At 36.0% G+C, this 26,248-nt stretch overlaps 1 protein-coding gene and 1 long non-coding RNA gene across 4 annotated transcripts in view; one reads left to right on the plus strand and one right to left on the minus strand.

Moving 5' to 3' along the window:
• Positions 1-1,672, plus strand: part of KCNH8 (potassium voltage-gated channel subfamily H member 8) — a 98,587-nt gene extending 96,915 nt beyond the window's left edge. Inside the window, exons 15-16 of one of the 2 annotated variants that reach the window (XM_048951475.1) lie at positions 956-1,333; positions 1,437-1,650. In XM_048951475.1, coding sequence (XP_048807432.1) covers positions 956-1,333; positions 1,437-1,526 — 468 coding nt within the window. In that variant the 3' untranslated portion in view covers positions 1,527-1,650. Of the gene's footprint in view, positions 1-955 lie in introns of both variants that reach the window. The other variant, XM_048951474.1, reaches the window with a different exon arrangement.
• Positions 1,673-1,994: 322 nt separating this feature from the next.
• Positions 1,995-26,248, minus strand: part of LOC125696172 (uncharacterized) — a 65,129-nt gene continuing 40,875 nt past the window's right edge. Inside the window, exons 4-6 of one of the 2 annotated variants that reach the window (XR_007378210.1) lie at positions 7,866-7,965; positions 3,844-3,974; positions 1,995-2,099 (exon numbers count right to left, since the gene is read on the minus strand). This is a non-coding gene — a long non-coding RNA (uncharacterized LOC125696172). The remainder of the gene's footprint in view (positions 2,100-3,843; positions 3,975-7,865; positions 7,966-26,248) is intronic. The other variant, XR_007378211.1, reaches the window with a different exon arrangement.

Below are 26,248 nucleotides of genomic sequence, written 5' to 3' on the forward strand. Positions count from 1 at the left end.
GACAGTTTTCTCTGCATTGCCAAAATTCGACTTTCATTTCCCAAAAAGCAAATTTTCTTCTTCACCTCTTTGGGTGTCCGGAAGGAGCAATGGCAGGAAGATGTCTCAATAAAGTTTGAATTGCAAAGGGAAGTAAACCACAGAGAGAAAAAAGAGCAATATATTCTAATAGGCTTCTAATATAATCTGGACCTCTCCAGGTACATTGGTAAGCAATAGGCTTTTGGGTAGAAAATCTAACATTAAAAGAGCAGCAACAAAAGGTGGAGTATGTATTGAAAAACAAAGACAACTGTTTATCCAATGCTATTTAAACAAAGCAATAATAATAATCGTGATATTATAAAGAGCTTTTCATCACTTATGGGAAGGTTTGAATACAATAACCTCAATTTGTACTTAACTACAGGAGACAAAGCATGCAATTGAATTTCTATTTAATAAGCTATTTAATACTGGTAGTAAAGAAAAACACTCTACAGGAGCTGTCAAACTAATTTGGAAATGCAAAAAATACAACTACTAAAGCTCAAGGCATCAGAAAGTGTTACTATTAAAGTTTACATATTTAAAAGCGAACAAACAACAACAAAACTAATAACCCTGTTCTCTTAAACTTTGCTTTGAAAGACAGTATTTCTTCACAGCAAAGTTGTGTAAAATCAGGTGAATTATGGCTGTAATGTTTCCATTATAACTTTTTATTGGGTTGTTCAATTACTTCAGCATGTCACAGGTAGCATAACATTCAGCTGAGTGAAGGGATGGACTATATCCCAGACATATATTAGTAAAGCATGTCTCCTTAAAATAAATCTACTGCAGACTAAATCTTATGTTTTTAGAATTAAAAATAAAATAAAATAAAATAAAATAATACAACATATTTCAGGCATAACTGTAACGTGCACATTAATACACATTAATATTGGGGTATTTTGTTCTGACATAACAGGTCGCAACTTTAACTCATGAAGTATCACAATTAAGTAAGGATATGAAGAATGTGATGTACCTTCTGGAGAACCTCCTCCCATCCCAGAAGCCGCCAGGATTCTGCACAGTGCATGGCATATCTCGGAGTCCTACCCTGGAAAGCTTGCAGGCTCGGATGGCTTGGACTACACATCAACCTTGCACACACATGCAAGCTGGGAATATTACTTGCACCAAAGCACAACCCTGCCGCAGTAACACATTATGTGACATCTGGAATACAGATCTATCTTCTGTAGGCAGCAGCCCCCAAAGAACTGAACATAATATTCAAAATTCTACAGACAATGAATTTTTTTCTACATCAGGCCTTCATAATTCACCTTCCCAGTATCAGGTAATTCAGAAAGATAACTTGCAATTTTTAAGATGTACCTCTCCCCATTCAGACACTACCTTGACCCCTCTTCAGTCTATTTCAGCTACTCTTTCTTCTTCAGTATGCTCTTCATCAGAGACATCGCTGCACCTCGTGCTGCCCAGCAGGTCTGAGGAAGGGAGCTTTAGCCAAGGAGCAATCAGCTCATTAAGTCTGGAAAATCTGCCAGGATCATGGGACCTTGAAGGAGCAGGTGGAACAGTTTCTGCACAGACCTCAGATTTCCCCTTAGATATTGTCACAAGCACAAGGGATGTTAAAGAGAAAGACAACCAAGCCATAGATGTATAATGAGAAATAGTGAAGTGGCACTCAAAGCATGTTCCACAGCTGCCACTTTTAAATTTAGAGTACAACGACTGCATTCTTCAGCTTTTCTCTGGTGATCATGGAGACTTACAAACATGAAAATTCAGATTTATAGAAAGTAAGAAAAGGTATTCCTGGTTCATACTATAGGAAAAAAAATCTAGAATCTAGAAGCATGTTGAAAAGCATTTTCTATACAAATAAAACTTTCTGGTCTGTTTGGCAGACTGTTGTGATAGTCCAAAGACCTTGAGGGTCAGAGCAGCTGGAAGTCCAGGATAAAAGAACTGTCATAGGCAGCTTTTATTCATCGAAGCAAAGGTTTTCCCTGAGTGTCTGACTGTTGTTTCTAAACAATATCCATGGCACTGCTTGCTTCCAGTGATTGTGGGTCCTGCTGGTCTGTTTGTCAGTTCTGTGAAAGCGAAGGGACAATTGTCACTGCATGTCATCTAGACAATCAACCAGATAGAGCTGGTAGAGAGTGGTCAATTGTTGCACGTTATTTGTTATGTAAATGAAACCTCAAAATTTATCAAAAAAATACTATTTTTATATACTTGGTATGAAATATGTAATTAAAAATATTTAAAATATTTGTAAGGAGAATAATAATTTGTTTTCATTTTGGTAAAAGCTTGCATTTTTAACAAGAAATGTACTACCAACATTAGATCAAATACTATTTATTGTTAAGATTATGTAGTTTACAAACAGATTCCCATTTATGTGCATGCAATTTGCAATGAATGTATTCATGCTGGTGGAATACAAATAAATTAAGGTATTATTTTATTTAAAAAAAATAAAACAGCTGGAATGTTGTATGCCAAGTCAGTTATCAATACTTAAACTGTTAATTGTTTAACTGATAACATTCAATATCCTTGGTTTGTGTCTTAATATTGCAGTATTATTATTGAGACTAATATTATACTATGCAGCCCCGTCGGGGATTTTATATTTGGTAAAGAAAATTAAGAGAGATGAAAATCATTGAGCAAACTTCCAGAAGAATTTTAAAGGAGAAAACTTGCAATGATTTAGTAAAAGGCAAAGGAAAAAAAGTTTGAAACATTAATTTATTTTTATTTCTATACCTAAGAACCTATTTTTGACCTTCAGCTACATGCATAGACTTTAGGTTTGGCAAAATCTTTTATATGCAAAGAAAATTTTTTCAGTATTTAAGGTGTTAGAAACATACACCGCTACAGTACAAACAGAGCAACTGCTTTGCATTGGGATTTCAATTTTATATATGTTTCAAGATCCACAGTATGCATCCTATTTGCATGTTCCTTAGCAAACTTTCTAAAAATCATGTTTATAACTCAAAATAAATGTTTTAAAATGGAGAAGTTAATTAAATTACATCTAATAATTAATGCAAACCAGGCATCCGGACAGTTGACCATCCACAGAACTGGAGTATCAACTCTTTAATTACCTGTGCATTACATGATGTTATGATGTGGAATACTGATAACAAAACCATGACAACAGCACCACCTCAGGTGATTGCCTCACTGAAATACACAGTCTAAGATAAGTGCACCATGTCCCAGCTGTCGACTGGGGGTATACAAAAAAGCTATTTCTCTACTATGCTCCATTCCAAATATCATTTAATAATTTCCATCATATATATACATATAATTTTAAAATTGAGATTTCTTATTTTATAAATATACATAAATCATACTAAATGTACTTCAAATGTTTTGCTTTGTTTTGCTTTTGTTAAATATAATGGCTGGTGTAGTGAAATTAAATCTGGGTGTTTTGTTCTGGACTTTCTGCATTAGTTTTGCATAAAGTTTTAAAATATCAGTGAAAAGCAAAACAAAATGAAAGACTATGCATAGTCATAGCTTTACCACTGTATTTTTTTTTCTATAATAAGGAAGTGCACATATTGAAACTGAGAAGAAATAGTACCAGGATATCGGTCCCAAGCAGTTCCTTGTCTCTGCAAGTGTCAAATATATCCTGAAAAATGTTGTCAAAAACTATGCCATCGAAGAACATACCCAGCCATGAGCTGGAGTGCAGAGAGACTGTGAGATGGCAACAAACAGGTGAGCAAACTGCCATCCAAGAAAACAGCCACAGGACAAGAATAGCATGGAATAAGTTCATTCCAGCCTGATACCAACCAAGGAATGAGGATCATCAGCAGGGCAGAAATGCAGATCTGAAGATCAGTTCAACTTTAAACTTCCAGACACCATAATATTGTGAAAGCCTCAAGAAAAGTATCCCCCAAATAGCTTTTGTTTCAAAATATCTGGCAATGAACAATGAATACAGATAATTTCAGTTTTGACAAAACTCCTATGTTCAGAGCATTTCAGCAACCTTCCAAGGCTTTACCACAGAGATTGAGTCACTCTAACTAGTTGCTAGCAAAACAAGAAACAAAACAAAACAAAAACACAAAACAAACAAACAAGAAAACCTGGAAAACTGCAAAATCATGATACACAAGGAAGTTTGACAGTATCTTCACTAGAGCCATTTCACAGAGTCTTTTGAAGCACTGGACTTTCCTCACTTGAGTAAGAAAAAAGTGTTTGAAAATAAACGGTATCATAAGGAGCCTAGTTTACTAATTATTCACATCACAGGAGCAACTGGGAGTCTAAAAGACCTCAGGTACCCTTGTACCCTGCAACAGGGTGTCAACAGCAAAAGGGGATAATACAAAGCGCAAAAAAAAGAAAGAGAGAGAAAAAGTAGCGAGAAAAATTAATTCAATGTCCCATGACAGTCTGTGAGTGAAGCAGTGCCCTGTGAAGCTGGGAGGCCAGAAAACAGCTGGGCAAGCAGCTGCACTGGGCACTAGGACCCTAGCAAAGCTGAAGTGCTTCTGAGCATTAATACTGGATTCCCAACTCCATGTTTTGTATGAAAATTAGCTACCTACACATAAGACATAGGGGAGGATTATGTCTGGTCTGAGATATCCTGCACAGCAGTTTCCAAAACAATGCCTGCTAAATATCTGAAAGCAGGTGCTTGAATTATGCCAGCCAGTCAGATAATTAATTAACCTTTTCAAGCGTTCAAGCTGGGAGAAAATGTAGCCACTGAAGGACTTGCGCAAACTTCACACCACACCTGCAAACCCCAGGCTAACAGAGGCAGCAGTGCAGCTCTTTTCCTTAACCTGCATTGGATGTAAAATTCACATCTGGACAATATGTGTTCTTTTTAGTGCTAGTGAGGATAAACTTTTCATTGGTCAGGCATTTTAGTGGCAAGAAGGCAGGTAATGTGTCCCAGAAATGTGTAGTACATCTGCTGACAATGCATGTCCAGCTGCTCAAGCCTCACTGATGCTGCAGTCAGCATTCCAAGCTGACTGCAGACATTCAGGTCCTTGAGGGACATTTTAGACCCTGTGTTTTCCCTTCTTCTATGCTTCCCCCTCCCTCTCCTTCTCCCCTCCTTTATTTTTTCATTCCTCAAGCAGTTGCAGAAAGACCTCAGGCCATGTCTGAAACTAGAAAAAAACTGGAGCTTAGGAATCAGAACAATCAAAATTAATTAAAATGATGAGGGAAGGGAGGAAGGATACGTTTAATACTGAATCTGAGTACAACTTTCTTATAAGTTAGCATACACTTATGCTCTCACCCGAACTTAAAAAAGGAAAAACAACAACAAGAAAAACTGGCAGCACTGAGAATGTGAATGGCTTCTCCCTAAATCAGCAGCAGACCCAGGGGATCTGGAAGGCCAGTGTCTGCATTTCTACAAGTACAGAAAAATGCCCAGATATGGAAAGGAAGAATAAGAAGAAGGTGCATATCTCCAGCAGCTTGAACTGATCAGCAAATTTTAAAGAAAAAAATTAAACCACAGCATTCATAAACATATTACACCTTTTAGAAACAAAGTCCTGTGTATCAGTTTGGCACAAATACAGGGAAGAGAGTAGATAAGGGATGTGAGAGTGCCAAAGAGAGTGCAAAATCTTGCAGTAGGCTGAGATCTAGGGCTATGTGAATTGCATTCTGTCAGAAACTATGTCTCCTTTTCTTTGTTTTAACTAGAGTCTGGGCATTTGGTTTTACTAATATTGAAAGAGACTATGAGCAATCATTCCCTGTTCACCTTTTCCAGGCCACTTGTGATTTAAAAGATAACTTGGAATGATGTAGATATGTATTTCAGGCTGAAGCATCCCACTCTATTCCCTCATTCCCTGTAACAAAGGAATCTCACATCTTTAATAATACTTTCTACTATCTTTTATCTTTTGCATGTCAATGTTTTGAATACATACAGCACCCACTAAAGTGTTGATTTTTATTGTTTTGCGTTCTTTTCATTTTAATCCAAGTACTTTCTTTGCTTCTCATTGCTGGATACTAAAATGAGTAGCTTGTACAGCTGCTCATTATAACTTCAAACATCTTGTGTGTGGGGTCATAATCACGTGACAGCCCATGACTGATTATTTTCTCTTCCAGGTGGACAAATTTACATTTATCAATTTCAGATTGAGTTTCAAATAATATTCCTTTTCCCCATTCCCCATTACTCAGTATCAGTGAGATCTTCTATAGTTATTTACAGACAAGCTTCATGTTTACAATCTGAATACATTAAATATCAAACTTCGTCAACAATATTGATCTGTTTTGCCAGATTATGCAGAGTATCCTAACATAGTCAGAATTTCCTGTGTGAATGAAATACTTCATTCTGAAGGTTTTCTATAAAAATGTTATTATCTTTCCAGGGATATGGAGACTAGATCTTATTTTATCTTCATTTTGAAGATAAAACTTCATCTTTATTCATAACCTTAAGTAACTTGTGTTCAACTAACTTCAAACTGCTATATAAATATTCTTTCTGCCTTTTATTTTCCAGTTACTTTAAACTCTCTGCATGTGGTCACTTGGTCCAAGATCACCTTCTGCAGTACTCCTGCTAAAAATCTAAAATAGACCCAATACAGGACCTGCCTCCTGTTTTGTCAGAGGCCATTTGGTAATGAAATCTGCCAGCTGTCATCTCTCATGACTGCTTTTTGCCTACCACTGTTAGTGGCATTTGTTCTCCAAATTATTTTTGGGAAATAAGTTTCCCAGAGCTAAACATTTTCCATTTTTCTCTCTCCCTAATAATAGCACTGAATTTCCCAGCCAGATCCATGTTTAGCCTGGAGTGTTTATAGCAAGTACCCCATATTTCAAGGGTTCCATGGCAGGTCAAAGCTACATTCTGCAGAGTAAAAGAGCACTTAACTCTTTTTTCTTTTTACTTTTTTTTCCCCAGCTGTAAGCATCAGCATCAAAACCAAGTTAAATCCTTCAACTACAATTTATTGTAGCTCTCCTATCACACTATGAATTTCATGCAGCCCAAACTTTCAGGAGTGAACTCAATATTTATGTGAATCCTCTTATATTTTTAATTTCCCACTGCTGTGTATCTTAAACCAGAATGTGGGAACTTAGAAATAACCTTTCCTCTCCACAGTAACAGCTGTTCTGATCCTGAGCTTGTTTTGTTTTACTAGTGTACAATCTGTCATACAAGTAACATCAGCATAATAGCTACAGCGCAAAAGAAAATGATTTTGTTATAATATTCAGAATTTCAACCAAGTGTTAAAGCTACTGATTCACGGAGTGTAAGTATATTATTTTTAAATTGGTGCAAAACAAACACAAATTTTATTATTCATGTTATATGTGGCTGTTACAGACTTAATTTATGACACAGGTGCTAGGTAGCCTGGAACAAAGAGCTCTGAAATAATGACTATGAAAAGGCCATGCATTTCTATTTGTTATTGTTCTGATTAATAAATAAGCAAGCTCTCACACACTAGAAAGCAGAACAAAGTAGCATGCAATGATTCATTACCAGCTGGGGGAAAAAAATAACAAAAAAAATATAAATCAACAACTCAGCCAGAGACAGACTGCAAGAGCCAACTATAAGGCACAGTAGCAATCTGGAGGCATTAGCCTGAAGCTGGCATAGATACAAGTGCTCTCTGTGATACAAGCAGAACTCAGGGCTTACTTTTTTAAGGATAAATTCTTCTCTTGATAGCATTTGCAACAATAAAAAAAAATCAAACAGACAAGAACTCCAACACCTTGTTTCCAGCTAGTGACCTACAGGAAGGTAATGATAGAAAATGAGGACCTACCTTAGGTTCAGTAGGAGTTTGGAGTACATCAGAGAGATTTCTTTCCCCAGGTCATAGTTTTCTGGATCTTGAGTCCTTGTTTTGTCTTTCTGCATAAGTACTGCCGACCACATGAATATAATTACTACAGTGTAAATATTCTAGATATGACAGAATTATTTTTAAGTAATACATAATGATTACTTCTCTTACCTAGGTTATCATAAACAAAAATTATCTGTGGTGTTCTGATCTGTAATTTTTTTTTTTTTTTTTTTGAGTGGGGATGGGGCTGCTCTTCTTCTTATAGTTAGTTGTTTTCAAATAACTAAGGCATATGTTGCCTCCGAACATGCCCCAAGTACATGTATTAAATCTACATTAAAATGTGTTTTAGAAACCTCTACAGCAACAGTATTCACATGTGAAAAGCCCAACTTCCCTTAGTAAGAACATTTGCTGCAAAGTAGTACAAGAATAAGAGAGACCTGCAGGCCACTTAGACCTCACTGGGGACATCCATGTCTATTAGACTACTGTCAAGCTTAATTTACGTTCCAGTTTGCTTGCAGAACTTTTTTTGTAAAAGCAGTTACATGTTTTTCTCCTTTTTTTTTTTTTTTTCCTAAATCATGTGTTCCCCTGTTCCCTATATTAAGGTTTATATTTTTTCACAGCATTTGCTGTTGCCCATAAGAAAAACTTGCTTAACAATACAGTCTCCAGTCCAGCAATGAGGGAACCTCATTATCCATCAGCAGACTTTATGGATTCTTTGTTAAACCTAACATAACCTCTGCAGATAATGAGAAAATTGGTATCTTTCTTCTACTTTTTACTTCTGTTTGTTCAAAGTGTGTAACCGAACTATCAGTGATATTGATGTAACTCAATATCAGTCTCACACGCTACTTTTCTAAAACAAAAAATTAGATTTGCACTCAAACTGGTGGGGTGAAAGGACATTCATAACTCAAAGACAAATACGGCAATTTATTTTAGGCACTCGAAATTCACGTTCAGATAGACTCAGATTCCACAGATGCATCCAATTACAACTCGCTGGTAGCTTTCAGGTGAAAGGTTGAGCTGGAAAATTTTGAGTTATTGATCCTGAAATACCTTGCATAAATATTTAAGTTGCCATAAATGTTCAACAGATACTTCCCAGACAATTAACCTAATAGTATCTGAGCTTCCCAATACTGTTTTCCCAAGGCAGTACCTATTGTACAGAAATAGAATAACATAGATTTTCAATCTTTGTGAATCCAAACTGTGAGGACACTGGAAATTTGGAGTATATCTCCTAGAAAACTTTAATTAATAATCTACACAGAGGACTTTGAGAACTCAGCCTTCAAGGTTCAAATACACAAGCACATTAGTAAATACTTTAATTTCAAGTAAATAAACAAGAAAAGGTTTCAAAAAAGTTTTAAAAATATCTTCTGAATGCTTCAGATGATGCTCCACCCCACAGGGTTAGCACAGAAATCCCACTCTACTTTAGCTATCTTAATAATGTGTACTTTTGGATACTACCTCAATAAACACGTGCCTTTCTTCATTATGCTTTTTATATCCAAACATTTAAAAAAATAACTTAGTGTTTTTCTATTAATTACTGCTATAGAATTACTGGAAAATATTTACCATCCTTGTTTGACCTGCTGTCACAAGACTCTTTATCTCTGCAAGTGCTTTCAACTGAGCCCGTGAGGAAGTGAAGAAGGAACACAAGTTATGCTAACATGTTTGCTATAAAGGGACATTAATTTACCTGTTACCTCCAAACAGAATAGTTCACTCAGATGCCTGACAATTAAAGCCTTACATGATTTATCTCTCTTCCACATACGCAATCCATATCTAGTTAGTGTGCTACTAGAATATACTTACATACTTTTTTTACATGATTCTCAAAACAAAACAAAAGAAAAAAAATACCCCCAAAACATTTTCAGGTAGATTTCTGATATTTTGTGTGAGTGTTATTAACAATTTCTTATTCTTTTTTTTCAGCTCTTTCTTTTGATAATTCCTTGCATGTGGCATCTTAAGCATTGCATTACAAGGACAGGAGCACACGTTTCTAACCTTCAAGTTGTTTTGTGCTTATCTATTCATACAGGACTTTTGTCATCAGCAGCAGTTCCCTGAGGAACCTGAACTATCACAGAACAATATTTATTAGTTAAGAAAAGAATCAGACTCCACCTAGAGCAGACTCATAACAACAGCAATAAAAAACTTCACCTCTGTTACCTTTGACCCTGAAAAACTTGAGGAAACATTAAGCACCAAATGGAGAGTGCAGTCACTTGAATAGTTAATAAATGCCATTTTAACTGGAAACAGAAATTTCCTGAGGTACTGTCCACTTCAGGTGAAATCACTGAGTTACAGTTTCCAGCAAGAGAGACAGAACTAAGACTCCACTGCTGTATCAAAGATTTAGCTGTGCTGTTAAGACAAGTTTCTTGCTGTTTCAACAGTTCCTTTCCATTCATTTTAAAGTCAAATGTAAAAAACCTGAAAGCAGAACACTGCACATCTACTCAAAAGATAATTATTTTCAAACTTCCAGTTCAGCAAAAATTTCAAAACTAATTTGTTCTTGAGACAGGACAGTCCCCAGCCCAACAAAGCATTCACATTATCTGTGAAGTTCAACAGAACTCATTTATTTATTTTTTCCTTCTATGTACTTTGGCAGCTGATGATAACTAAAATATATTTCAATTACAAATACTGCAAAGTAGGACTAAAATCTACTTCTGGGAAGTTGAAACAACCTAAGACAGAAAGAGAAAATTCAAAGTGAAATCAGAATAGGTTTATCTACCTACAGGTGAAATCCTTTCCTACTTTTTTTTCCTATTTTCTTGCCTATTTTCTGTCTAATTCATTTCACACTACTCTCTGTTTCACAAATGAAGGAAACAATCAGACCCCAAATTAAGTTTCTTTAAAGAATCCCATTAAGAACTGGATCAACATCCATTAGATTATCCCAACACAGACTCAATGGCTCTTTTCCCCATATAGCATGATTTGCCACTGTGGTCTGTACACATATGTCTCAAGGATGTAAAGGACTTTGTACTGGATGGTCTTTGACTACCATAGTAATTCACTTCGTAGGCAAAAATCTTCTAGTCAACTGTGATAACCCTGCAAAAGAGAGTCACAGGAGAGGAAAGCACCAGCAATAAAATTCCAGAGTGGAAGATACTTCCACTCCAATAGGAAAGAGCCAGGAAAACTAAATGAGAAGCAGGAAAGCTAAAGTTTTTTGGGGGGAGAGTTGTGTGTGTTTAAAAAAAAAAATAAGAGCAGCATAAGATATATAAAATATATAAAGTATATTTTATATATACGAAGTGTATTTTATATATAAAAAAGTATATAAAATAAGAGACGGTGCTATGGTAAGAGGCAGGCAGAAGCCCAGAAACAGCCACAGCAAAATACTCTAGTAGGAAACTATGAAAGGTTTTGACAGTCAAACTCAAAAATTCTCTAGGATTTTTGACAGCTAGTAGCAGTGCAGAATCTGGCAGAAAGACACAAATGAACTACATGCTGTGTATTTACATAGTTTGTGACAAGACCACACTCCTAAAGCTTTCTTTCTAATAGAGAGGATAGAGCTTGCCAAAGTAGCAGCAGCATAGGCAGGAAAAGCCATTTGCCAGTGATAGTTTTCCAACAGACCAGTGGTTGAACCAGAAACATAGCATCATAGAATGGTCCATAATGATCATGTAGTTTCAACCCTCTGCCATGGTCAGAGTTGCCAACCAGTAGACCAGACTGTCCAGAACCACATCCAGCCTGGCCTTGAATGCTTTCAGGGATGGGACATCCACAATCTCCTTGGACAACGTGTTCCAGTGCTCCACCACCCTTTGTGTGAAAAACTTTCTCCTAATATCTATCCTAAATTTCCCCTGTCTTAGCTTAAAACCATTCCCCCTTGTCCTATTACTATCAACCCATATAAACAGTCATTCCCCCTCTTGTTTATACATTCCCTTCAAGTACTGGAAGGCCACAATGAGTTGAGTTCTCCTGAGTCACACGTCAGCTTCCCCTACAACTGCCACACCGCCCCTCAAACTTTTCTGAGCACTTAACAAGCCAGCATGCTCTCTCCCCATTTTGGTACTAGTGTACATCTTATGCATGTTGTTGAATAACAGTCTGGCCACTGAAACCCGTGGCTTTGCAGAAGTCCATCAGGAATTATGTGATCTGGTGAAAAACACACCAACACACCAACCCCAGTACTATGTTTCAGGTGGATCTTATGATGTCCATCCAGTTAAAATTAGAAATGGATGCAACATTGCATCCTACTCTCTCCAGGTAATTTGCACATTTCCTGGAGGTGATTTTAATGCTAGTAAAACCCAATCCCTGCCACAAAGAAAGAAGTAAATCAACATGACAAAAAGAACTATCAAAAAACAGAAGTACATGACTTGAAAGACAGCATATGAAAATATATGTTGTATAGTTAGACAGCAGTAAGAAACTTTGAAGCATTTTTTTTTTAAAAGAGTGATTAGCAAGGTCCATTATAACTAGTTCAAATTGTTTTTTAATACCACACAATTTGTAAAATGACAGCATGCTTTTTAATGGGGTGTATGGTTTTGATGAAGTGGGATTGGAATAGCATATATGGAAACTTACAAAAAGTACTAGCTGTAGAGCTAAAACTGTTGACATCATGTTTGTTGTGCGGCCTCAAACTCTTTTGTAAGTGCAGACTGCATTAAAGATAAAAACTCATCATGGAAGAAATTTTTGTCCTGACATAAACAGGTAGCACAACAATGTATGAAGACAGCATTTTGTGGCCTTTTTCCAGGCTGCGTTAAGCATTCTGTTCTATTCACAGCCCCCAGTCTGCTCCTTAGAGTCCATCTGGTAGTGTGTTACTGGTGAGATCTACAGTCTAAATCACACTGCCAATGTGATCTTTATTTACACAGGTGAACTCTTGCTTTCACAAGAACCCCTCACTTCTTTTGTACTAAATGGATGATGCTGAGGTTCAAGAAAGCCGTATATTTCTGTCATGACCCTTAAAAGTTTTATGAACTTCAATAAAGTAACAAGAATAATGTCTTCATGAGGTATCCTCTTTTTACCACACATCCCATTGTCACTGTCTTCCTTGCTACAATTTTCATTTAAAAATTTTCACTTCCAAATACTCTCCTTTTTTTTTTTTTTTTTTTTTTTTTAAATTATAAATACTACCAAGAAAAGTAACTCAGGTCCAAAACTACTTTTAGCTCACTCACGTACCCCTAGCAAGTGATTTGTAGTAGTCTTTTGTAGTAACACTGTAGTGCACACTTGACTTTGTCAATTTTTTCATCCTTCTTCATCATTTACCAATTTACCTTTGCCCAGGACTTGCTTGGACTTGTTCATCTGTGTCCCCAGCAAGCTTTGAGACAATGATGTAATCTCTTACAAGTATGAATATATCTCTTTGTGTTTTGTTATCATAAGCAGCTGAGTTACAGTACTTGAACACATTATACTTTCTTAAGCTTCTAGTGACTGACCATCAAAGGAGCTAGAGAAAGTTCAGTTGAAAATTTGCCAGTGACTACACAGCACAGATACTCAGATCTGAATAACTGACAACCAAAGGAGCGTTTTACTTGCATTAACAGCTTACTTGATGCATGAAATCTAAACTGAGAAATTTATTTCAAAAGAGATTAAGTACTCTGAGTAAAATACCTTGTCTCTTGCTATTCTTGACAGTGTTAAGGGTAAAGGGATTATTGGCTAAGTTTAAAGAAATGTGTTCACTTAACTTCTGTATTTGGCATTTGAATGTTTCAATGATTTGTTATAAAACACATGCTGTAAAAAGCATAGCTGTTCTCCTTTCTGTGGAAGAAATTAACAGATGAAGTCTATTGGCAAATTTGCAAAAAAGAGTGAAAAATACATACTCTTGAAATTCACAGCACTCTTATGGTGTTCAGGGGTTATTTTTAATTACAGCAGTATTGTCAAGTGGTGCCATATGGCAGTTGTATGTAATATATTCCTATGACCTTCTGATAGGGGAGAAAGAATGTGCCAGCTTAAACGCTTCCTATAGAGATGGCTCCTCTTCATCTCTGATCTTCACTAGTGCTGTCAAATAAGGATGCTTCAGGGCTCCATCCCTCCCATCTTCCTTCAAGTAACTCTCCTTTTCCAACAAGTGAGCAATAAAGCTAAGAATCCTTCCCCTTCTTTATAATGATCTCAGTTATTTGCTTGCCGACCTGAGCTTACTAAAAATCAGTCCCGAGACTTCAGGAGTGTTTTACTTTGGTGAAGTAAAGTAAAAACTCTGTCTCATTCCACAGTACTACTTCTTTTTTTTGTGCACCACACTACAAGCAAATAAGCAGATACTGTTCAGTCTTGTCCTCATGGCACTGACCATGTTCAGACTCACAACAAACTACACTTGCTGAGAGTGCATTAACTCAGAATTCAGCCTAAGGGAGAGAAAATCAGCCTGAAAAGACTGTTTGGGCCTGGTCAAGAGCAAGAACAGTTCCCAAATAGTGGGCAGTTGATTGTCAATCATTAACACAATTTCTTGTAGTTCACTTAAAAGAGATTTCCTAAATTCCTAGACGCAGTGCAAGAACCTAAGGGATATAAACAGCTTGTTCAGCTCTAATTTCACCTAACATTATGAGGACCATAGGAAAAAGAAATGCTGTATTCTACAATTGAAAAAAAAAAAAAAAAAAAACCAAGCTTATTAAAAAGTAAAGGTCTCAATAGACAAATGTTTAAGGCTACTAAAAAGAGAAGAGAAGAGAAGAGAAGAGAAGAGAAGAGAAGAGAAGAGAAGAGAAGAGAAGAGAAGAGAAGAGAAGAGAAGAGAAGAGAAGAGAAGATTTGAAGATCAGAGGCTTACCAGAATGCAAGCCATAAAACTCACAAAATATTTGTTGAAGATCATCATGCACAATGAGGAATTGAATCAGTCCACTATCAGATATCTTCGTATCAGTGCTCTAATTCATGCATGATGATCAAAAGCTTTTAATCTACAAGCAGAGCATTATAAAAAGAACAAAAATCCTGACTTTATTTAACTATATGTTGTAATGTATATATAAAATAAAAATAAATTGAAAGATCTTCCATTACCTGCTTTTTATTAACATAAGTTTTGCTTCCCATAACTGGTGTGGTTACAGATTTTTCACATATTTAATACAGAAATACTTTATTTAAAGCTGAAAAGAAGGAAGGAAGGAAGGAAGGAAGGAAGGAAGGAAGGAAGGAAGGAAGGAAGGAAGGAAGGAAGGAAGGAAGGAGAAAAATGCACAGAGAATAAATGCTGTTTCTAATAGTATCTCCCTTGGTTGGCTAACCAGCTAACCTGCTTAATTGTATGTCTGCTCCTTTACTCTCTCACAAAATGTTAGATTGCAGATTTTGATTTTAAAAATAAAATAATAAAGACACGGCATTATCAGAAAAGACACTGCATTATCCCAAAGCCATTTCGAACAGACAAAAACTCACTGAAATAACTGAGAATCCAGATGCCACTTTGTTACTCAGTTCTATCTTGTCAAGAAATGAGATGTGGGGGGAAAAAAAACCCGAAAAAACAACAAAACAACAATAAGGAAACAAAATATCACACCAGTACTCTTCATTGTTATTCTTCTGAGGTCTGTTAATGCTCATTAGTCGGGGAGCTGCAGACTTCTGAAGTCCTGGGTACTGCCTTTGTGACCTCTGAGTACTTATTAACTTTCCATGCACCTCTCCTTTTGACGCATCTCTATACTGCTGATACAATCGCAAACTTCCCCCTCTCTTCTTCTTTCCCTGCAGTTCTTTTTTGCAGGTTGATTAGCAACTTTTTCTTGGCATCTACTGCTCTTCACTATTAAGCAGAGTAACTGTTAAGATTCACAAATTTAGTTTCTTTTCATGAGAAATTTGGTTTCAAATTTTAAATACTTGAGCCCATTTCATAGACACAAGAGATAATCTCTCAAACATTTTCCTATTGAACAGAAGACACCTAGCATGCCAAATCAGAACAATGTGTCTTCAGCTTAACAGGTATACATTTTATACTTGAGATAATAAAAGCTGCTCTGGACACTAGTTGTTGGACCTTGAGAAAGCCCAGAGGAATGTAAAGGAGGTCCATTCAAAGTGACCTAAGATAGTCTTTGGTGAACAAGCCTTAATTTCAACTATTGCAAATCACAAGATAATAAACCATTAGTAATCAATCATGCAGGAGATTATCTACAAACACAGAACACTTATGGCAATTAAAATTTCTACAGAAAGTTACATAGCCTAACATCTCTCTTTTTTAAAATACCTTTCTCACAGATACTATATTTCTTCTTAAAATCTTATCAACAGATTATATGTTATAGGCACATCAGCAATTTCCTTCTTGCACCAAGAAGTGATGTATGACTGTGCAATAGAAGCTGCAATAGCATGTGCTTAGCTCTGCAGTTTTGATTTATTGTGTTGAGAGAAAAGAAAGGTTACCATAAAGTGCTTTAGCACATATGCTCAGAGTTATTTTTAGACTAGTAGAGATTTAATCTAAGAAAGCAGGTTGGTTGTGCTGTGTGACACTGTAGATTTCAGACTTGAACATAACCAGAGAGTCTATAAAACTATGTGATTTCATTAAAAAAAAAAAAAAAAGTGAATTAAATGGAAATGATACAACAGGGAAATATTCATAATTACTGCTGTGCTGTCAGACATCTGCCAACAACTGTTCAATACTGTGAAGAGCATCAAGATGTTCTCAATGCCATTACTGTTAATTAAACTTAAATTGATGCATGACATGTTTGGGAAATATGATTTTTAGTTGTATCATAAGCAACTTGAGGATTTAAAAATCACACACAGAAAAAACTTATTTTATTTTTTCCATTACAGACTGGCAGTATCTAGAAAACATTCATTTTTTGTTCCAATAAATAACTTGGTGGTCGAAGAAAATTACAGGCTTAATTGAATTTTCACTAATACTCAAGGGATGCAAAAGTGATGACAGAATCGCATATATTTTCAGTCAAATGCTTGGAATAAGAAGATCCAACACCTCTTTTCAGTCATTTAGCTACTAAAATTTGGGCCAGTAACAGTGAAAATGTCAATCCCTAGTGTTTGTTTCAACCTAGATTTCAGTTGTCTAACAACATAGCACCATTAACAAATGCCCCAGTGTTGCTGTGTTGCAAAAGTTGAGAGAGATGGTTAACCAGTTAGCCTCAGAGAAGGCAAAGAAGCTCTACTGAGGGCTCCACAGGGAAGCTCTGGGCACTGAAGATCATCTTGCAGGATATCTTGCCTTCAAGCAAACTGCACTGTCATCCATGAAACACTGCAAAATATCGCTAATGATTCAAGTTCCACTCCCAAGCTCCAACACTTGCTTCCAGGCAAGCAACAAATTGGCTGAGGAAAATGAGGTGACTGTACTGTTCTGTTCATGGTTCTTTTGACATCAGCTTGGGGATGTCTACTTTGTACCATGCTGTACAGTGTAGATGTTCCCATAGAGATTTTGATGTTGTTAACATCTAATTAGATGATAGTTTTAGTGTTCATTTCAAAGACTAAAATATCTCAAAGCTAAATAAATGAAGACTGAATATAACATTCTAACATTTAAAAATATCTATTACTGCCCATCATCCCAAAACTTTTCTGCCTGTCAGTGAACTATACTTTTCTGAGTGGACAGTGTCCCTCCTCCAGTACTTAAAGTGTGTTCTCAGAAGTCTTACTCCATTCTAGTTACAACTGCACAATTATTATTGTTTGTGAAAAAGAGTATTTCTTTGAGTTCTTTAATTATATATATATTATATAATTATATGTTACATATTATGTTCTATTATATTTTATATATAATAGAAGCTTATAAATGTTACGGACATAATAGTGCTTATTACTAAGAAAAGAAGCATCTGCTTATTCTCTCTCCTTTGTATCTCCGAGGAAAATACTTGATTCAGTGTAACTGGCTAGAGACTCATCACAAAGCCTCCTCTGGGATATGCTTCACTGCAATACAGTGTTCTTTTCAGCCCATTATTATTCTCTCTGGTTTTGGGGCCAAAAATAAACTTGAAAAGAATTCAAAGTCTAAGTCTTGTTTGAAAGGTTGCTGGATCTCCAAAAAACTACCAGATGTTCCTGTCTCTTAACTTCTCTGATCCTTCCACCTCTGGCAACTAATTTTAATCAGGTTAGTAACTGCAATGAAATATCAGCCATTACATAAATAAGAAAACATTTTACAAGGTTTTAAAAATCTGTACATTCTCTGTCCCTCTGCCAAGGAGCAACAGATGTTCAGTCAGCTTTCAAACAGATCAGTGACACAAGTATAAACACTTGTTTATATTCATCAGTTCCTGAACCTAAATGATGTTAGATTGATCTGGTCACAGTTTTTTTTGACAAGATACATTGGGTGTGGTTTCTTGTTATATTGAGGGCAGGTGGGGAAAAATGCTAGAAAATATTACTTCACTGTAACAAAAATGCTGTCAGTGCTGATTTTAATGCTCTTGAAAATACTTTTCACAGTCAAAATAAAGCTTCTGAACAAACTGAGAAATTTCTTTATTCCCAAAACAATATCATACTCAGAAATTTGTACATCTTTATGCACTGCATTGTTTGAACTAGCGATCCTTAATTCTGTCAAACTACTTCATTTTTTTCTCACAGTGCTCAAATACTATTCTAACAATATCTGAGTATTTAAATGGAAGTTCAGACCAAAAAGGTCAACAGAAGGAACTTTGCAAAGTCAAAGATTTTGCCTTACCTTTGAGCTCCTCAATGCTTTAGATTTCCTTCTATTTGCAGCTAGGGCAATGTTACTGCAGCACTATTAGCATAAATCACATCAGGGTCTAAACAAGGAAATTATTTATCACAGCTTAGGGTAAAAATGATTTCCTCAAATTTGTTCAGGGTGCCTGTGATACTGAACTCCTGCACTGGATCTTCATATCTGTATTGCTGCTCAGCACTCCAAAGCACTTCTTCCCTCTGTGACCCCCAGTACAAACCAACTCATGCTTGTGATTTAGTTGGGCAGGTGTTCTTAGATCTTGATATACCACATATGCGTGGCAATTTGCATGGAAGCAGCCTTCAATCTGATGGACTGGCCCAGCATGACTTCCTTTCTCAGCAGTTCTGCTGGTGAGGCAGCTTTGTGAGCTGTGTGGCTAAGTAGATTGCTGGGGTTTGACAACGCATGGGGGCTGACAGTGCTTCAGGGCTTAAGTGAGAACTTAGTTGCAGCTAACCAACGATTGGAAGGGAAAAAAAAAAAAGGCAAACGGAGCTAATTGTATCTACTAGGTCTCTTAGCACACCATTTGGTGAGACAATGTGAAATACTGAATAGAATAGGAATATGCTAATTTTATTCACCATAGAAAAACAAAGCTGGTTAGAGTAAGTCACTGTCCAAAACAAGAAAAAACAAACAAAACAAAACAAATAAACATTTTTCCCTTTCTTAGGAAAAGTTTTCACAAGTTTCCTGCAGAGTATATGCTACAAAACTGACAACAGCAATTGTCATAGGGTGAATCTAGTGGAAAGCTGTTCATTTATTGTTGGAAATCTGAAACTGAACTTAATGTTTTAGGATATACTTGAAATAATCACAGTGTCTTCAAGCCTACAAATCCTCAGTGGGGGTACAGAGAGTTGCTAAATGCCACATATTCTTGCTCCAGAGATTCACTGCACAGATTTTCTTTCTGGCCTCCTGCTAGAATCTCTGAAGTAAACACTTTATCATTTTCATTCTTATGGATGAAGGCTCTTTTGCAATTATATTTTGCACTATACAGCAATTTTACATTATTCCTGCTTGTATAATTCTTAGAATAACTTCCTCCACAGTAATTTTTTTAGTTATATAATTATTTTATACTCTCCTTTATGTTCATTATAGGGCTTCTGAGATTTGTGTGACAAATTAAAAGAGTTTCTCTCCTACAGTAGCAAAGTTTCTATTGCATGTTTATGCCACTCCAACTCAAAGTTTTATTGTGGGTGTATGTATTTCAAGCAATTTACCTTTGGAACTTTATTTTGACTGGCTACAGAAACACAGTTTTCAGAGCCTGCCATAAAAAGAACTCTCACTATGGTATTAAGTCCTATCTTTATCATATTTTTCTCTTTTTGCAGGATTATGACAATGATGATTCAGCTCATCTGGATAGAATTGTTTCATAAAATTGCAGCTAGGCTCAATGCAAATCTTTAAAAGCTTCTCACAGCAGATTCTATGCTTACTTTAGTCCTTTTCTTGGGTATTTAACTGACTGTTCCTCCTCTTTCTGTAGATAATTCAGACCTGGATCTCCTCCTCTATGATCCTTCAGACTGTGCTAGAAAGGGAATAGAAATCCATTTCCATTCTTTTATTTCCATTTAAATTCACTTGCTAAAGAAAGACAATCCTACTATAGTTATGTTCAGTTATTCAGGATTGTGCCTGAAAGGGGAAGGAGCAAAGGCAAATTAGCTCTTTTGGTTACACTGGGATGTGACAGGAAATATATGTATATATAAGGCACATGCAGTACATTTTTATCCCTCCCATAGCATGATCATTTTGAAGAATATATTCCATTGGTACTCTGGTTTCAGAAACCATCAGAGGCAAGGAAATCTTTTTCTTTTTTTCTTTTGACAACTCACAAAACAGAAAATGCCTAATTGCTGCAGGTGCAATGCTAAGGAAAGCAATTAACAAAGCAAGTTCTGTGTCTGGGCCATGACTAGAGGTATGGACCGTTAGAGGCAGGGAGTGACAACAATGTGCTACCATAGGTGCTGTATTGAACTGTTAGCTCTTGCCTAAAATGTCAAGTGAGAAAGCTCTATTCAGTTGATATTAAATGCACAGGAAAAGGAAAATAGACAAACAAAAGCATCTAAAAACATCAATGTTCAGTAACAGCAGTCTGTAGAAATAAGTACTATGGCCCCTCAGCCATCGTCTCCATCATTTGCAAGAGCATTGGCTTGTACATATCATTCATAGCACAGCATTACTCTGATGCCTGTTGTTTACTTTTGATGAACTCAATCCAACTGGCTCCAGTTCAGACATTAGTGCTTCTGGGTAGAAAATGATTATTGAAAATAATGGATGAGGAATTACATCTGGCTGGAACAAAGCAAAAATAAAAATTACCAATTTGAAGCTCTTGGAGTAACAGGCCTGCTCTAAACAGCTCTGGAAATCAGAAATGCAGCAGCCTGAGTAGACTCTGTTATCCACATAACATTCATCCTCCACATCGGGAAATCTATATTTAAATGACAGATTGTCCTTAGTATATTCCAGGAAAGAAACATGATATAGCTACTATTAGAGACTGAACTGTGAACTTATTTTACCCCTGAAAACCTTAATTGCCTGTGAAATGGCAAAACTAAAAGGATTACAGCAATTCTTGCTTGCTGCTGTAGCTTTTTTCATGCTATGCATTTTTGTTGACAGTAGAATAACCCCTGGCAAGAAAGACAGAATCAAAGAAGAGAGACTCCGTTCAAATAACAGCTTTTCAAAATACGAAAACTAAATAAGTCATACAGAACACTTAAGTACAGGCATGATTTATTTATACAATAGCAGGAAATTGTCCAACAGTAGCTTGCAAAGCCCAAAATATAGAAAGAAAAAGGTTCTCAAAAGCAACTCCCAGAGCGCTTTGTACAATTAGAGACAGAAATACAAGGTTGTCAAATAAATGAGTCTCCATTATAACTAAAATAGCTTATAACTTGATGAATCTTCCACTGAAATTGTAAGTTTCATATATACTGGCAACAGAGAAAAATACAGAAATGTGGAACTTCTTATAATGTGCCTTCTGTTAGAGATATATAACTTGAAAAGAAAACAAGTGTGAACTAATATGGCTTCATTCACATGGACGTGTGTTAAGTGCAGGCTTCAACTAAAAACACCTCTCTTTAGAGAACCTGTAAAGTATTCTCTGCAACACAGATTCTCTATTGCCCAGTGATATTCATAAAACTGCTTTACAGTTGTGCTCCTTTTCACTGCTGCTAGTTTTCACAGAAAGGTGAGACATGTAAATCTCCTGGATAAATAATTCTCTCAGATATGGCTGAAATAGGCCTCACTAAATTAATAGAAAACAAAAAAGTATTAGAGAAAAAGAGAAAAAAAGCCCCTACATAAAGTAGGTAAAGTCTTGTTTCCATGTGAGTAGCCAAAAATACAGCAGAGTAAATCAAATGTGGCAGGTGTGTAGGACAGGGATGAAGTGGAGAAAATTACATGAATGAGCTGCTATAGGTGTTTCCAAATTACAGTCATGATTAGAATGGCAGGAGACAAAAATAACAATGCAGGAAGCAGAAAAAGAAACTGCTGCTGAGTGATACGTCAGCACAGGCAACCCACCAGGAAAGTGCAACCAAGTTGGGATTTGCTGAGAAAATGAACAGCATAAAAGCCCTCACAAGAATTAGTAACATCAGGAATGCAATCCACTTTGCAACAAAAGGAGGGTGCAAATGGAAATAAAAGGAAAAAGAAATGAAAGATACACAGGGCAGAGAAGACAATCACAATCACAGCCACTCACAAGATTATAACAGAAGACTTGGAATAAACAGCAATACTCAGAAATGAAAAGTCTGGAGCAGACTGGGACAACAGCTTGTACCAGCAGGAGAAGGAATGTTGACTGTGTCAGGTAAAGTGAGAAAGGCCAGAGAAAGTAAAGTTGGATGATAAAGCCACAGAAAGGAAAAAAAATTCTTCATAAAACATTAATCATCACCAAATGCAAAGGAAAACAATATTATAAATACCAAATAACCCCTGACAGATAGATAAAATAAGCAGTATTTGGTCCATGTAACATTGTGATACCTTTAAAGATAACACTACATACAATTTAGCAAAAATAGGCTCTCAAATGCTTTAAGTTTTATATATACAAACACACACATCAACAAAGACTTCAATTTTTGTTGCTTTTTAAATAATTTCTCATTCCAGAAAAAAAAAAAAGCAGATGAAATTGTACCCAAATCCCATAACTACTTAGATTCATACCATAAAGTTTCTACAACCAAAATATTTTACCCAATACAGGTCAAATTATTACTTATTTAATTCTGGAATTACACTTACCTAAGACACTAGAACAAAGGGCTATATTTGAATGCAAATATATGTGGCAGACTGAAAAAAATTCAGCTTCTGATTCAGACTTTAAGCCTGGCCATAATGAAAATAGAATGGTAATGCAGATTGCATCAACATGAATGAGAGCTGGAAGAACTAACTATGCCACTCTCTTGATGTATTTTCAGTTACTGTGAAGACACCATGAGTAGGTGGCTGTTCACCTCCAGTAGTCACCACTGACCCATTAAAAAAACTGAGTTAAGGTTTTAACTGACATGGTACTACTATCACAGGTTTGCATTTACCTTGCACATGGACAGCTGGGTAAGCATCAACTTATCAGATCCTTGTGAACTAAGGGCACAGGTTATGATCCTACATTAAGCATCCCAATAAGCATCCAGATAATTACATTATGTCAGATCTGCATGAGCAAGGGTGCAGATAAGGTCACACAAGCTCTCCTCTTCTGGAGATGTGATGGGGACCTAAAGGCAGACTCACTCTGGCTTTCCACTATCTCTACTCCCAGAAGCATTCAAAGCTGATGAGAGGTCTCACACCACCTGTACTGTCAAAAGCTGTAATTTACATCAAACACAGGAACTGTGTAAGTCTACGTTTGGGCTTTTAATCTCAAGTGGAAAACAATGAGGATGCCTTTCTCATTTTGTATTTATTTTTTTCCAGTCTCTTACTGTTTTTAATAGTTTTCTCTCTTCTCCGTATTGTTTTACCAATATTTATTTATCTGCTTGAGTTGATTCCAAGTAATTTACACAAACTGAAAAACAGGCTTTCTGTGTTGGCCAGTCCTGAGAAATAGGAAGAGCACAGAATTGTAGCTGGAAAGGGAGAAGGGATAGAGCAGAAGAAGGTGAATATGGAACTGGTTACAGCAATCTAGTCTGTAGAGTACATACACATCAATACATTTCTATCTTTATGCCCACTCTCTTGGAGAACAATAAGCCTGCTTTTCTTCAAAGGCAGATGATAGTTGTGCCAAACCAGGTGCTGACTTGGTAGTATGAACTAACACTCATGAGAGACTAAGATATGATACCAAAGCAATAAAAACAAGGATTCCCAGAAACTGAAATCTAAGCATGTGAAAATAAGTCTCAGGTGCACAACTTCAGTGCTTTTGGAGGGAACCTCATAAGGGATTCAAAGACTTATTCCACTGTTGATTTTGAATTTGTGGTTCTCTCTCTTCCAGAATTTTTCTTTATATCAGTAGCCACATTAGAAATCCATCTTAGCACTCAATTTCTATGACAAGAATGTACAAAAAATTGTTATGTATGTTGGTCATTAGCATTAACCAATCCACTACATCACTGGAGACTGGCATGCACCATTTACATAAGAAATGACTGCCTACTACATACATTAAAAAACAAACAACAACAACAACAAAAAAAAACTTATGTATTTTCCTACATGAGTAAAATGTCTTGTAGAGTAAAATCCTTTTTTCTTAATGATGAAATTTTTAATTAACTTTTTTTCCCGAATAGAATACACAGTGTCACTACAGTTGCACAGCCTTCTGTGTTTGGTTGGTTGTTTTTTGCTCTCCCTCTTACTGAGATCCAAGTAAAAAGAAAGGCAGGAAAAAATTTAAAGGATGATGGGGTTCCCCTTATTCTGAAGAAATATTTGCATTAGATTCTTCTTGATACTGCCACAAAAACATAAATGTAAGCTAACAGTAAAACCAGTCTTCCTAATCGCATTCTAAAACAAATAGCCTTAAAATAAGCTATCGGTTTATATTTCACCGCAAAAAAAAAAAATCTGTAGCATGTTCACTAGAAGTTGAGAAATATATCATAAGTCTGATCAACATCCTGCATCAGTTATAACATATTTTGTTCTCGCCACTTCAAGTTCTTGTATACTATTTTTAAGAGTGTTACTTGCAATTTGAACAATTCTGTTTACCTTGGGTGTATTGGAAGTCTTCTAATTTAAAATTGAAATATTTCTAACAGAGCTAATTAATTTTGACATAACAGGATTATATGTCACTGAAATATACTTGTTCTGGCAGATGTTATTTTGCCTCTATGTGTTATTTTATTTTCTCTTCTGACTTCCTAATGCTCTTTACATTATTTTATTAGTTAAACTTATCTACAGAAACACTTGTCTAGGACAGAAAGCCTTTCTGCTAGTAATTTTTTAGATTCCTTTATGCAGGAAAAGTGGTGCTGCTGGAAAGTGATATTGCTCTTCCAAATTCTATACCCATTTAAACAACATCTATGGTTTTCTATCAAAACAGATTATTTTTGTCATTATAATAAGACCGGAAGTGCATTTGTCCAGCTGAGACAACAGTGTACAGACACCGACTTTCTGCAATTTCCCTTTTCCCCAGTCAATATATTATGAACACATTAATCATATTATCACTTGATGATTTTCATCTACTCCTGTGCCAGTGTGAGTAGGCTCTGCAGGATGGTTTAACTGTCTGTTCTACATGTTTGTGTTAATTTTCCATTAAGCTGTATTAAATGTGTGGGTGGTGTGACAGTGTATTTGATTGAAATGGAACATGAGTATATATAAAGAAGGTCAATGTCCTCAGTGTCCTCAATGCATTGGTATATCAAGTACTTCTGCTCATTTGACATTATCATGGCAGCTATAATTTCAAAGATTGTCACAGTACAATTAAAACAGACTGCAGGATAAATTGGTGATGAGGAACAAACAATATTTTTTGGTATTCAATTATATTTTATATGACTACTTCTTTTTAGAGCTTTCTGTACAGTGCAGCTTGTTAGCATTGTATGGGAATGGCAACTTAATTTTCTGTTATTATTTGGAGATTTAGCCAAAAAGATACATTAGCACACTATATTCATTAAGCTCTCAATATGCCCTTGTAAGTGGAAAGCTTTATTCATTTGCAGTATTAAACCTTTTTTTCTGACATACAAGAGGCTCCATTTTTGAAGCTTATTTTTATCTAATGAGAATTCACAGACTATAATACTCTGAGAGAGAGAGACGAGACTCACAGTGAGAGTTAGAAGAAGAATATGCAATATAAAAGTCAATTTAGGAAAAAAATTTGCCTTTCATTATGAAAGACCACTAAAAATATTTCCAA

Source organism: Lagopus muta, chromosome 7 (genome assembly GCF_023343835.1).
Source record: "Lagopus muta isolate bLagMut1 chromosome 7, bLagMut1 primary, whole genome shotgun sequence".
Classification (NCBI taxonomy): Eukaryota; Metazoa; Chordata; class Aves; order Galliformes; family Phasianidae; genus Lagopus; species Lagopus muta.